General features: G+C 40.9%; 2 protein-coding genes across 3 annotated transcripts; one reads left to right on the forward strand and one right to left on the reverse strand.

Moving 5' to 3' along the window:
* Positions 1–3,111: 3,111 nt before the first annotated feature.
* ebna1bp2 (EBNA1 binding protein 2) lies at positions 3,112–6,599 on the forward strand. Its single transcript, XM_018753873.1, has 9 exons — positions 3,112–3,299; positions 3,548–3,631; positions 3,791–3,963; positions 4,156–4,279; positions 4,375–4,464; positions 4,711–4,786; positions 5,334–5,418; positions 5,694–5,844; positions 6,073–6,599. Exons 1-9 carry the CDS (start codon positions 3,219–3,221, stop codon positions 6,118–6,120), a joined length of 912 nt encoding a protein of 303 aa, XP_018609389.1. The 5' UTR covers positions 3,112–3,218; the 3' UTR covers positions 6,121–6,599.
* Positions 6,600–6,752: 153 nt separating this feature from the next.
* On the reverse strand, positions 6,753–10,379 carry cfap144 (cilia and flagella associated protein 144). 2 transcript variants are annotated; one of them, XM_018753875.1, is made up of 4 exons: positions 10,192–10,379; positions 10,045–10,104; positions 7,391–7,494; positions 6,753–7,187 (listed from the first exon to the last, which is right to left on the reverse strand). In XM_018753875.1, exons 1-4 carry the CDS (start codon positions 10,322–10,324, stop codon positions 7,152–7,154), a joined length of 333 nt encoding a protein of 110 aa, XP_018609391.1. In that variant the 5' UTR covers positions 10,325–10,379; the 3' UTR covers positions 6,753–7,151. The 2 variants fall into 2 exon arrangements, with proteins under 2 accessions (XP_018609391.1, XP_018609390.1); XM_018753874.1 differs by having other exon boundaries at positions 6,753–7,204.
* Positions 10,380–14,387: the final 4,008 nt, after the last annotated feature.

Consider the following 14,387-nt stretch of genomic DNA (forward strand, 5'->3'; position numbering starts at 1 on the left):
AGGTATTCCAACTGAAGTTAAGTACTTAGCTGGAGCCAGGTGCTGCTGGTTGAGGTGCGGGCGTGGTTGTGACAACTGCGTTCAAAAAAATGGATGGATGACAATTGAACAGTGAACGAACAGGATGTCATAATCTGATGTCCGTGGATTCGCTGTGACCGTCTTCCATCCATCACCCATCGTTACAAACGGCCGCACTGTTGTTGGCTGCGCTGAGCAGGGGAACCCTGTAGAATAAGCAGTCGAGGAGAATTTGCTCCTACCGGATTTGACTTCTGATCTAATCCGATAAACGTAAAGCACTAAGAAATCAATGATCTATTCCGTGCTTACACAGCAAACAGGACAGCAGATGGTAAAAGGGCAAAAGAGCAGCAGTGTGGCCAAATGGTTACCCACTAAAATCCCAATAGGCATACTGCTGACGTACACTTGAGCAAAGGTGGCGAATAAATAATAATGTAATGTTAACCAGAACACAGATGGTGAATCTTGTTCTGTGTGATAACCGTGGTGAGACACCTTTTCCCTGCCTATGTCAGGCTTGGAAGCCCCGGCGGACTTGTCCATTCCGCCAGCAGCCTGCGCAGCTCCGTGCCGGCATTCAACCTCTTTTGAAATCCAGCAATGGCACAGGAGGCTGTGCAACTCTTGCTTCAGAGAGTCAGCGCGTTTCGGCGAATCCTCCGCACGGAACGGCACAAGCACCCGGTTCCCACTCACACAGGCTTGAATATTTTGGCGATGGCTGAAGCTAACCTATGAAATTTCAGTTCGGTTCAGTTTATTTTTATAGAGCGCTCTTCTCGGCGTGGAGTAAAAGATAAAGGCGGTAAAGCGATCAAGCAGCGAGAAGGTACAGCAGCTTCGTAAGTAAACCAGCTGGCAGTTGAGGAGAGGAAAAAAAAAAAAAGTTAAAAACTTCACAAAGAAGGGGAGAAAAATGGACCTCAGCAGTTCCAGTGGCAGCCCACCTCTCCTCGGCATTCTAACGTGGGTATAGAAAACCCGTGTTGATATATCCGTAGCTAAAAGACCAGTATGGAGATGGAAGTCATGGTACATGGTTTCATACTACTGAATACACACACACACACACACACACATTTTCAGAACCGCTTGTCCCTTACGGGGTCACGGGGAACCGGAGCCTACCCGGCAACACAGGGCGTAAGGCCGGAGGGGGAGGGGACACACCCAGGACGGGACGCCAGTCCGCCGCAAGGCACCCCAAGCGGGATTCGAACCCCAGACCCACTGGAGAGTAGGACTGCGGTCCAACCCACTGTGCCACCGCACCCCCCTTTCTACTACTGAATATTTTCTGTAAATTCACATTTGCATTATCGTGCCTTTGTTGACAGCTCTGAGACAGAATACACAAAAATCTATCTTGTACACACCTATAGCATGCACATATAGAAATCTGAGGTTAGAGAGCATTTTATAAATGACGCGATGGACAAGGACAGCTCCCACGGGGGTCTTAACTGTGCCCATAAACGTCTGCTTCTTTACATTAAGTAACAGTCCGGTTTGGTCTCCTTGACCGGTTGATGAAGTACTTTTAGTCACGGAAAAGGCCGAGCTGATAAACTCCCGAAGGTTTTGTCACACTCAGCACCTTTTTATTTTTCCTGGTGCAGAGTGTACACAGTGAAGTCTTTTCTCCTCCATCCGATCCTGCCAAACGACAGCAGTCTGGGCTGCTGCTTGCATCCAGTGACTTCTCTCTCTGCCTAAGAGTGCATCTGACACAAACGTCACACACATTTATACAAATAATTACAATGCGTTGATTGCATGAGAGGGGGGTGCGGTGGCGCAGTGGGTTGGACCGCAGTCCTGCTCTCCGGTGGGTCTGGGGTTCGATTCCCGCTTGGGGTACCTTGCGACGGACTGGCGTCCCGTCCTGGGTGTGTCCCCTGCCCCTCTGGCCTTACGCCCTGTGTTACCGGGTTAGGCTCCGGTTCCCCCGTGACCCCGTATGGGATGAGCGGTTCTGAAAATGTGTGTGTGTGTGTGTGTGATTGCATGAGCAAACTTACACCCCTGAAAGATGTAGATCTCATTTTTTAAATTCCGTTTTCTTTCAAGCATCTTAAAAGTATCTATTTCGAATCTCTGCTATTGTAAATGGAAGTCTCAAAGACTTCTCATTAAAAGAATAGAGCTGTTGGACAAACTTGTCTGCTCTGTTCAGACCTCACCTGGCTCCTCGACACAAGAGTTGAATGCACGCCAGTCCTTAAAGACACTGCATGCAGACAAATGACAGGTTGCCCTTTAAAATATACAGAGGACCTGTGAAACAACATAAGACATACTGGCAATGGGCAAAAATTACAAATATATGTACACAACTCATCCTAGTAAGTCGACCATGAGTACTGTGAAGGGAATTGGGGTCACCACATGCGTATTAAACATTCACCTTTATTAGATTCCATAAATTATTAAAAAACACAAAGGAACGCTCTAAAAGCAAACCACCGTCAATAAAAAATGAAATAATATCAAATAGTTTTTCAAAAACAATCAAATTTGAAACACATAAAATAAAATCACTCTTGTCACAGAGACAGAATCCATATGCCCTTGAAAAAACTCTTAAAAAAAGAACATTGAAAAAGAGAAATAAAACTTTCAAGTTTCTTTGCTATTGTGATTAAATGAGAAGCATCAAAATAATATTCATAATATTCATATCCATATATATATTGGGTTAAAATAACGTATTACATCAATCTCCATTCTTGCAGTGTACATGTACTAATTAATGACCTTTAACAGCGTTAATTCAGCCCCCCATTTCTCAAGAACGCATCTAGAATTCTAATAGGCATGGAATAGACTAAGAATTGATGTCTTACTGATATAACTTATGTAATCATAACAAATATCTCTTCAAATAGTTCTTAAATGTTCATATGTGGTCTAAATTACAAAAAAAAAAAAGCATAATTTAGATGTGTTTTTTTTATTTTATTTTAAATGTCATTTCCTTATAATAAACCATGAATTATCCATCGATCGCGTTAGTAACATGGTGCCTAGGAACTCTTGTTACATAGTGTGCTCGGGGACCCGGAGTTATTTTTTGCACGGAACGAGTGTCACTTCCTCTCTGTGCCCATGTGAGGATAGTCTGATCGTGGAAAAAAAGTCTGTCGCCACGCTTGCTGTTGTGTGATATAGGTATTATAAAGAATTAGAAAATGAGCACTGGAGATTTTGAAAAAGACTTGCAGTTGGGTATGGAGTCCGAAGACGACGACAGCGAATTATCAGATGACGAGGTATTTTGCTTAATACTGCAAGTGTTAATTATGGGATGGGGACAAGACAAGTAAACACATTCATTGCTTTTGATTTTGAAAGTAGATAGCGTTATTTGACTTAATGTCCCTTAAATATCCATTGGATTCTTTTGTTGATTAAATCAGTTTATTCAGACTAAATTTCTTCAAGTTCTTGTGATCAATTCTAACAAACTTCTCCTTGTACGAGTTTGTCTTATAATCTATTTTTATGCATTTTTTCCAAGCTTCAAGAAGCTTTTGACAAAGGACTGCTGAAACCAGGGTTAAATGTTGTTCAAGACGAACCTAAGAAAGCTGTGAACAATGTGGTAAAGTGAACTTCGTAACACTCTTCCCATTGGTCTTCTGAAAGGTGGTAATACAGTTAACATGGTCTTGTGCTGTATAAAAGTATGTTTTTGTTTGCATACACAACTTTTTTTTTTCCCCCCCCCGATGATGCCTCACTTATCCATGTACATTTACAGGAGGGACTTAAGCAATGCTTGGCCGACTTTCGAAAAAGTCTTCCTTGGGCGGAAAGGTTGGATTTGACCAATAAACCTGCAGCTGACATTGTAGCACAGGCAGAAGGCAAGATGACCCCACAAGATAGTGGGGAGATAAATGCAGAGGATGACTTCCAGAGGGAGATGCACTTGTGAGTATGGCATCATAGCATTTAAACACTAAAAAGTTCTTAATCTTTGTTTCCCTGTATATGAAAATGTTTTTTTTTTTTTTTTTTTTTTTCTTTGTTAAATTCCTTTAGGGATTGTGTTGCTGAAAATATGTTTGGTCACAAAGAGATTGCTGTATTTCCTACAATAAATTGTCTCTAATATCTTTAAAGCTACCGCCAGGCACAAGCGAGTGTCCATGACGCGTTGCCGCGGTTACACAAGTTGAAGATACCTACCAAACGGCCAGACGATTACTTCGCTGAAATGGCCAAAACAGATCAACACATGCAGAAGGTTTTTTTTTTGCAATACTCTCGCTCTTCCTTTTGTTTTTTTTGGTTCCGCTATTTCTAAAATTTCTGTCTAACGTGCGGTTGTTTGTTGTACAGATTAGACAAAAGCTTATAATGAAGCAGGCAGCTATGGAGAAGTCAGAGAAGGCCAAGAAACTGAGAGAACAGAGGAAGTTTGGCAAGAAGGTGTGTAACTTTTTTATTTTTTTTTTTTTTAATTTAAATTACAAAGTCAACTTAATTTCACATTTGTGTGTGCCTCAAAACATACAGTATATTAACAATTTAAGAATCACACATCTGCATCTATGTCTCTGTTCCTGCTAATGTAATGCACACATTGTATTTTCTATGAGATGTACGTCGCTTTAGAGAAAAGCATCAGCTAAATTAATACATGTAAATGTATATAAAATCAATTAATGTTTTTAGGTTCAAACTGAAGTTATACAGAAGAGACAGAAGGAGAAGAAAGCAATGATGTCTGCTGTTAAAAAATACCAAAAAGGTAAGGCAGAAAGTGGTTTCAGGAGTTTTTCATTAGTCTGCGATTATTTTCATTATTTCTCCTGTTTTCACTTGTTTCGTTTGACAGTTCACAGTAGGAAAGTGCAGGTAGTTTGGGTCTGCATTTTATTTGTGCTGCAAAGATGAACTTTTCTTTTTAAGCACGTAATAAGGTTCCCAAATGAGAATTTCCATAGGTTGTAGTTTTAGTTTACTCCTATAATGTAATGTAAATGTCTATATATACATGCACACGTATATAAAAATTACTAGGAAGGAATAGTCAATATTTGGATAATGTTTCATGCAGCTATTTGTGTGATGCACATTCTTTCATATGGTTGAAAGAAACAAAGCAATTGCACTTAAGAATCACGCATCTGCATCTAAGTCTCTTTCTGCTAATGTAATGCACATTGTATTTTCCGAGATGTACGTCGTTTTGCAGAAAAGCGTCTGCTAAATACGTGGAAATGTTTCGATTTTTGAAAACAGTAGACTGAGGGAATAAAGCTGCAGAATTACCATGAATGTGTTTTTCTTTGCAGGAATGACAGACAAGCTTGACTTTCTGGATGGAGATCAAGAAAAAGGAAAGAGAGGAGTGAACAAGGCAGCAATGAATAAAAAAGTGTAAGATTGTCTTACATTAATGTCTTATTTCAAACTGAGGGATGGCTTCAAAATGTTCAAAACTCAGTTATAGGGACTTCCTGTTATGTTCTGTTGTGACCAAAGGCCAATGTTAAGAAAAATCTCCATTTGGAACATCTTCCTTTGTTGGGTGAGAGAGAAACATTTTTGAAAATCCATCAGATGTAGCAACATGTTTTGTGCTTGTTTGCTTTTAATCTGTGAAAAGGAAATTTTTGTTCTGCTCCTCTAAAAGGCAATGTGCTAATTTACAGCCCCGGTGCTAAGAGGAAATACAAGGATCAGAAGTTTGGCTTTGGTGGAAAGAAACGTGGCTCCAAATGGAATACCAAAGAGAGTCACGATGATGTGTCAGGATTCCGAGCCAAAGTGGCTCATGGAAAAGGAGGGAAGCAAAAACCCAATGTAAGTGCTTTTTTTTTTTGTTTTTTTAAATTTAAACTTGTGTGTAAATATATTATAAATTGTGCAGTCAGGAAAATTGTTTTCTAATATGATTAATACATCTAGTGATGGTCTTTTGTGATTTTTCTCTCATTAACTACAGGCACTATATTTGTAAGTTTTTTTTTTTTTTTTTTTTAATTCAGTTTTCAGTGTTAATTTTTGGCTTTCTGTTTTTCATTTTCCTAGAAGAGACCAGGCAAAAATGCCCGAAGAAAAATGAAGAACCGTTCTTGACAAGTATGAATGTAGACTATAGTTTTTTAGCATTGCTGATTCCAGCAACATCCATACCCATTGTCTGGCATGTAAGGCTGTTCTTAAAACTGAAATGACTGCATTTCCCCCTTCATATGATCACTCTACATACCAGCATATCTTGGGTTTCCTTTTGCAGTTTCTGCCGACATTTTCAGTGATTCTTTTAAGAATTGGAATGTCAGGGTGTTTCCTGGTGTTGTATTAGTTTTTTGCATTTGTTCAAGAGGTGAAGTAATGTGTCATTTTCTGGAGACACATTGATACATGTGTTTTGCTAACGTTTCCTGAATAAGCAGCAAAGGAGAGAAGTGTGTTAATTACTGTACATACTGTAATTTACTGCTGTTAGCAGGCCTGTAGATTTATCAGAACTGCTTTCTGCAATGTTTTTTGTAAACCAAATCACAATCAAAAATGTTTCTGAACAAGTTTTAAGCATGCGCATTATTGTATAATGGCTCTCTGATGCCATTAAATTTTATTACATGAGCAAGTTGTTTAAAGGGTATGGCAGAAGCTTAATGTTCCTAATCCGTGCAGTGCTTGGCAACTAACAGCTCTAAGTCTTTCAGTCAGTATTCAGTGGCTGCTAGTGTACGGTATAAAGGTCTTTTGTATTTACATTGTTATGAAGATGTACACAAAAGATTCATGGATAGAGAAGATTCAACATTTAAATTAGATGACATTTAAGGGTTTCACAAAGATTTTCATCAGTGTAGGGACATTTACCACGTTCTCGTACACCAGAAGAATTTTGGAAAGTTTTTGTGCCTTTCCATCTCTCTCACTCTAATGCTTGAAATGAGCGAATGTAAATCTCAGTATCCACAGAGGTAACGTCATTCAAAAGTACATCTTCGTGTTCATTTACATTCTGAGCTCTTGTCCGGTCCTGAGTGACGCTTATAACTGAGGCCTTCGCACAGTGAAACGGAGGAAACGCTTAGCGAAGGTTTTCTGTCTGCTCTTTCAGACGCCACGCTGCTTCCATGAACTTGGTGATTTCACACTGCTGGCGAGGGAAGTTCAGTCTTCGGTCGCTGCGATCCGGAATAACCTGTCAATGCTGGCCTTGTTACTGGACTGTAGTCCTTATCAGCTTTGCATGTTCTGCAGCTGTGGTACGATACCCCGACTGCTCTTACAGAGGGCAACGGGCAGCCTTTGAAAACACTGAAATGTCACTGAAGTGTTTTAGAGGCTTTATTCGTGTGCGACATTTTTAGGCCGATGGCTGCCTTACCAGAGGAGTGGATATCCAGCCAATCTCCTGGTTCTCGGTCTGCGGGTGTGTGTACTTCTTCGTAGGCTCCTTCCGAGCGCCGTTGATGATTTTCAGGAAAGCAGCTGGCAGACACATGATCAGTTTATCACAGCCTCCGTTTACAACAGTTGAGAAATATCGTCGTTAAAAAAAAAAAAATCACATCAAATGTCTGGTTAAAACATTTAAAGATAAGTGTGTATGATGTATTATTACAGTCAGCAGGCTTACTAACATTCAAGAAACTTATCACCATTTTGTTGTAGGGTTTGTTTAGTTGTTTTTAAATAGAGGTAGGACAGTTGTTTAAATCACGTCACAGGAGCAAAGAGCCGATGAACAAACTAGATGATCCCACGGCTTGTTATCGACCCGTTTTCAGCGCCTCCGTTGTCAAACCTTCAGCTCCCTCTTGATGCGCAGAGTAAATGTCCGAGTTGAGTGACCCAGAGTAAGTAATGTATCTAGCAGTGTAAGTCATCTTGGCGAATAAGGTGTGTGTGCTCCTAACACTACAGAGAGTTCATTGGAAGTCGCTTTGGAGAAAAGTGCCTGCTAAATAAATGTAAATGCAGTTCTTTAATTTTTCATAATTATGAGTTTATTTCTTATTGTTATGCTTGCACTGAGCGTTGAGTTTCGTGGAATGTGTCAGGTAGAAAGGATCCTGGGGCCACAATGAGCGCTCGGGTCACGACTCTACTGCGCTCTAAAGGGACTCCGGGCACCGAGGGGCTGCGGAACCCGTGCCCCTGTCCTCTCCTCTCCTGTCCCTGTCTTGTCCTGTCCAAAACACCCTCTATTTTCAGTGCCCCTGCTGAAGTGTCCGAGTTGTTCAGATACTATACTTAACCATTTAGCTGCTGCTTTTCAGCCCAGTAAATGAAAGGGCATTTCATTGACGGCAAGTTATAGACGCACCCTGGACTCGAAGTACAGCCACTTAGCCTAATAAATCACTTACTCTTTAGCAGTGCACATCACACGAGTAACTGCATATAGAACTGAAGATGACGACTCCCAACCATTGAACTTATGAACCAACCACCATTCCTAGGGGACTGACTGTATATTACATTTATTCATTTAGCTGATGCTTTTCTCTACAGCGACTAATAATGTTAAGCTATTTACAATTATTTATCCATGTACACTCACTGGCCACTTTATTAGGTACACATGTTCAACCACTTAATGCCAATATCTAATCAGTCAATCACATGGCAGCATTTAGGCATGTAGACATGGTCAAGATGATCTTCTGAAGTTCAAACTGAGCATCAGAAGGGGGAAGAAAGGTGATTTAAGTGACTTTGAACATGGCATGGTTGTTGGTGCCAGACGGGCTGGTCCGAGTATTTCAGAAACTACTGATCTACTGGGATTTTCACGCACAACCATCTCTAGGGTTTACAGAGAATGGTCAGGAAAAAGAGAAAATATCCAGTGAGCGGTAGTTCTGTGGATGAAAATGCCTTGTTGATGCCAGAGGTCAGAGGAGAATGGCCAGACTGGTTTGAGCCGATAGAAAGGCAACAGTAACTCAAATAACCACTCGTTACAACTGAGGTATGCAGAAGAGCATCTCTGAATGCACAACACGTCAAACCTTGAAACAGATGGGCTACAGCAGCAGAGGACCACACTGGGTGCCACTCCTGTCAGCTAAAAACAGGAAACTGAGGCTACACTTCGTATGGGCTCACCAAAATTGAATAGAGGATTGCAAAAACGTTGCCTGGTCTGATGAGTCTCGATTTCTGCTGCGACATTCAGATGGTAGGGTCGGAATTTGGCGTAAACAATATGAAAGCATGGATCCATCCTGCCTTGTATCAATGGTTCAGGCTGGTGGTGGTGTAATGGTGTGGGGGAAATTTTCTTGGCACACTTTGGGCCCCTTAGTACCAATTGAGCATCGTTTAAACGCCACAGCCTACCAGTATTGTTGCTTTATGACCATAGAGTACCTATCTTCTGATAGCTACTTCCAGCAGGATAACGCGCCATGTCACAAAGCTCAAATCGTCTCAATTGGTTTCTTGAACATGACAATGAGTTCACTATACTCAAATGGCCTCCACAGTCACCAGATCTCAATTCAATAGAGCACCTTTGGGATGTGGTGGAACGGGAGATTTGCATCATGGATGTGCAGCCGACAAATCTGCAGCAACTGCGTGCTACTATCATGTCAATATGGACCAAAATCTCTGAGGAATGTTTCCAGCACCTTGTTGAATCTACACCACGAAGAATCAAAGCAGTTCTGAAGGCAAAAGGGGGCCCAACCCGCTACTAGCAAGGTATACCTAATAAAGTGGCCGGTGAGTGTATACAGCTGGGTAATTTTTACTGGAGAAGTACAGGGTAAGTACCTTGCTCAAAGGTACTACAGTCGGAAGTGGGGATCAAACCTACAATTTTTCCAAAGGCAGTAAGCTCCACCACTATACTACCAGCTGTCCCTGCATATCATGCAACAGAAACAGCATTATCTACTAAGAAACCCCACAAAAAGAAAAAGTCGTTTGTTCTCTTGTTCGTCCGTACAATGCACAAGCTACTCGGCTGGTCTGGAAAAATAAAAAGAACATCAAGTAATAAAAACAAAGTAGGTAAAAACCACTTACGGTCTCCCTCCTCCTTCGCCTGGGCGTTCCTTCCCATGGGCTTGTCGGTCAAAATATGAACTAGGACAGAAGTAAAAAGTAAACACACAATAAAATGATGAAAACATCACAGTAGTTTGTATTGCATGCAAATGAAGCCGATCGTACGTGGTTTGAAGGGATTGATCCTGAATTCTGTGTACAGCTTCAAGTTGTGCATTTCTTTTTTCACGGTCTCAACGTGAATTGCATTCTGGTGAACATAGTCCACTATCTTTTCTTTAGCCTGAGCACCTGCCATTTTTATCCGTGCTCTAAGATTGACTATATGAGTACAACAGCATTGCTGTGCAAAGTACCAGTGTACAGATAACAATAGCAAGTACTCGAGCGGAAGCCTAATTTATAACGGTCTGTTGCTTAGCAACGGTAAACAAATCATTAAAGTTGCATCCCCATTAATTTCCACCAGAGGGCGCAGTATCCTTTTTCAATCGCTTCAGCGGACTGTGCGCTTTCGGACGGAAAACGCCGCCTAACGGTGTGCTTGTGTGATGCAGCGGGGCAGCGAACGCGTGGCAGCTCCCGTGGAGAAACACGTGCCAAACAGGTGAAAGGCTTCCACACAAGAAAACACACAAAACGGATGACTGGCAAGTGCAGAAGAATACACGCGCAACAGGTGAGTGACTGGTGTGGATAAGCACACACAGGTGACCGACCCTGAGTCCACAGCAGTTTCATCTTGCAATGAATGATCTTAAATCACTGCAAACCCAGTGGAGTATTACAGGTCCAGCTTGTTTCACACTTCTTACCACTTTACTAAATACTCCACCTTCTTTCAACAGTGTATGATGGTATTTGCGTCGCATGTAGTATATTATTACACACATCTTGTGATGCACCTGGACACATGATGAGTGATGTAACCTCGGGACACTGGGTGTTTGGGTCTTTCACACACCCTCTCGCAGGCAGCCCAAACACAGCTGATCAGATCCCAGCTTGTGCCCAAGTAGCACTACCTTGAACCCAGGGCTCACGTCTCCTGATCCACAGCTATCTGGATACCCTCTTCGCAGGCTCAGTAACAGATTTAATAGCCTTTGCCGGAATACTTGTGATACCCAACACGCTGTAAACTCTACACAGTTACCTTACTACACAAAGCCTCTGCAACCTATTTCAATGGGCGCAGGGATTAGGCCTAAAACCTTATAATCTAAAATGTCCTTGTTTAAATCCTTGCTGTAGTACCCTTGATCAAGGTTCTTACCCTGAAGAGATACAGTAAGAATACCCTCTGTACAAAGTGGAACCAGAGCACATCATAATTTTCTCCATTTAAGTGAGAGTGCCCATTTAATGAGGATTTTGTGGTTGTCGGTGTAGTTTTAATGAGCACCAGATATTTCCATTCAGAAAGTAAATATTTTATATGTTTTTAAGTAGTGTCTCAGTAATAATGCTGTGATTACTGCACCGATTTACATATATACATGAATATATATATATAAGAACAGATATGAGTTGTGTCGATATAAAACGGATATATGTATATACACATATACTGTATACACACTTGTGTGTGTGTGTGTATATATATATATATATGTATGTACACATATATTTAAATATACAAGTATGTGTGTTTGTGTGTCATTTATCTTTGATAATGGTTTCCAGAGTCTAGAAATCAATCCATGCTGATGAAAATATTTAACTTCTCTGTCACAGTTATAGAAATATTTTTAATTGTAGTACATTTATCATCATTACATTTCCTTGGAAACTCATGATTCTTCTGTCACAACAAAACCACCTCATTATCCAACCAAGTTTCACAAACATTTATTTTCTGTGTCGCTGGTAATTCACTTGATCTTTTGGAGTCAGTCAGAAGGCACAAGCCATCAATTTCGTAGCAAGGTTTATCAATTCTGTTTATGGAATGCAAAAAGTCAAAAATGTCTGAAGTTCTATAATCCTCATCTTGCCATAATGACTTAAATTTGATGGCCACTCGAATGGAAAAGAAAAGAAACTCAGAACAGTTCTTTATCTGATGGCAGTTGCTTTGTACGAAAACTCAAAATGATATAGTTGTTTTTTTAGCGACAGATTTTTTGTCTCCAACTGACTGTAAGGAACAAAGAGAAATTATTCATACTCTTTTTCATAGCATTTTATTGAACGCAATTTTCCCCTGGTTTTGTCAGTGCCAAGTCCATCCTGCTCTCTTCCAGCTCCGCCGTCTTAGTCACTAAAGTGAATTCTTTGGGTCTTTAAAGCATAGATTCCACGTTCACTCAGAATACTTAAACAGATTCCACAACTGTTCTCAGTTTATGTTTGGTGCTTGGTTACAGCTTTTTGGCTCTTGCATAATTTTTGCAGCTATAAAGCACTAGTAACATTAAGAAGAGAGAATTATTTTAAAAAGCAAGGTGCACTGTGTGCTTTGGTAATCACTCTTGTCTCACAATATGCTTTTAAATTATAGTACAAATCCAGTGATTAAAAAGATTGCATTAGGAGAAAAATCACTTTTCCCTCTTTGTTACTGTTGCGAGAAAATAGGAAAAGAGCCGAAAAAACACTGAATCCTTCATAATAGACTCTTTGTTCAATTGGTTTTACTTTTCACAGGAACGAATTCTGCTCATGAGACTTGTAAAATCATGAGAAACTCAGACGTAAGGCTCAAATTCTATGACAACCAGTCATCCATAACCACAACCGTACACAAAGTATAAATAAATCCTATGTCTCAGTTCATTGTCTCCATAGAGGTTCAGATAATGAGAAAGATAATCTAATGCAGATCACTTTGTGTTACAGGACTCAGAGGTGGGTGGGGGTGAAATACCAGTTGTGTGGGTTTAGATAAATTCTACCGTTATCACGCCCTGTCTCCACTTCTCTGCTGTATTATGGAGACCGGACTGCCAGACTCCTGTGTGTGGGTGAGGAGACCTTATTCCCCTAAACACTGGGAATGAGGGAGAGACAAGAAAATCGTAATCTTGGAGATAACCCCTCCTCACATCTCGCTGCTACGATTGTCTTACCCGGCCTTCCATTCATCACGGCTCCAAGATGGATATTTGTTTGTGGGAAATCTCTGCCTGTTCCATCTTACCTGAACACCAGATTATGTGTCACCCCTCAGTCCCTCTAATCTCTCTGTTTTGTCTTTGGGGTCAAACTGAACATCTCACGTTCGTACTTGGCCGTCTTGATGTTTAAAACACCCTGTAGCCCTCTCTGACTTGAAGACAGCAATGACAGATCCAGGTACCTCTCTTTCAAACCCAGTTTAGGGGGCAGCATTGCACATTGACTATAGACATGAATCATGAAAAGCTTGCTCATGTTCTCGTTTATGTAAAGTATAATCTCAGCAGTCTTTACAGAGTTACTTAGCTGTTTCAGAGTCTCTTCTTCAACTGCTGGTCAGTTTCCAGTCATCTGAATATAAAAGCAATGATCTCATAAGGAGCATATGTCCAAAAAATGTACACACACACTGTCTGAAACCGCTTGTCCCAGGCGGGGTCGCGGTGAACCAGAGCCTAACCTGGCAACAGAGGGCACAAGGCTGGAGGGAGAGGGGACACACCCAGGGCGGGACGCCAGTCCATCGCAAGGCACCCCAAGCAGGACTTGAACCCCAGACCCACTAGAGAGTGGGACCCGGCCAAACCCGCCGCACCACCACACCTCCCCCAAACAATATAATGTTTGCTAAATATTGCAGCTGAATAAATAGATTCTGAAATGTTCGGGGTTTAGTCATTTTATTGGATACAGCGTACTCTGCAACAAACCAAATCTTCAGTTATGCCTTTAAAACAGAAGCAGTTTATACGATGACAAAATATGTAGAATTGAACATAGTGCCTTCAGCTTGTTTTTAGAAGCAACATTTCTGCAAAAATATACACCTTAAACTGTTCTTTTGGTGTCACTCTCTAGTCTTAAGCCACTGTTAAACTATGTCTCAGCAGTCACCTTTTTGCATCTCTACCTCGTTGCCCTTTGTGAAATGCACTTTTGTTGACATCACTTTGGAGCAAGACACATCCTAATTTACTCAAAGTAAATGTAATTATTTTATGTGTATCATGTAACAGGATAGAGTTTGAATAGAGTTCCCTCAGCTCAGCATCACCATTGTCTGTTGAAGACAGCAGTCTTAAAGTCTCTGTCGAAGGTTTTCTTAGCAGTGACATTTGTCAGGTGAATGGAATCCCTTTCCATTACAGGCCACAAGAGTAATCACAATAGCCCTTTGATTCCTGTTTCTATAATAGCAATTTTTCTTTACTGGCTGCGTGTGTAATGAACATAGTTGAATG

Source organism: Scleropages formosus, chromosome 9 (genome assembly GCF_900964775.1).
Source record: "Scleropages formosus chromosome 9, fSclFor1.1, whole genome shotgun sequence".
Lineage (NCBI taxonomy): Eukaryota > Metazoa > Chordata > Actinopteri > Osteoglossiformes > Osteoglossidae > Scleropages > Scleropages formosus.

Coding starts and splice junctions, on each gene's coding strand:
- ebna1bp2 (XM_018753873.1), top strand. CDS start 3,219: ATGAGCACTGGAGATTTTGAAAAAGACTTGCAGTTGGGTATGGAGTCC. Junction 3,964..4,155: donor TTCCAGAGGGAGATGCACTT/GTGAGTATGGCA, acceptor ATATCTTTAAAG/CTACCGCCAGGCACAAGCGA. Junction 4,280..4,374: donor CAGATCAACACATGCAGAAG/GTTTTTTTTTTG, acceptor TTTGTTGTACAG/ATTAGACAAAAGCTTATAAT.
- cfap144 (XM_018753874.1), bottom strand. CDS start 10,324: ATGGCAGGTGCTCAGGCTAAAGAAAAGATAGTGGACTATGTTCACCAG. Junction 7,495..10,044: donor GGCGAAGGAGGAGGGAGACC/GTAAGTGGTTTT, acceptor TGTGTCTGCCAG/CTGCTTTCCTGAAAATCATC. Junction 7,205..7,390: donor GCTGGATATCCACTCCTCTG/GTAAGGCAGCCA, acceptor CAGCATTGACAG/GTTATTCCGGATCGCAGCGA.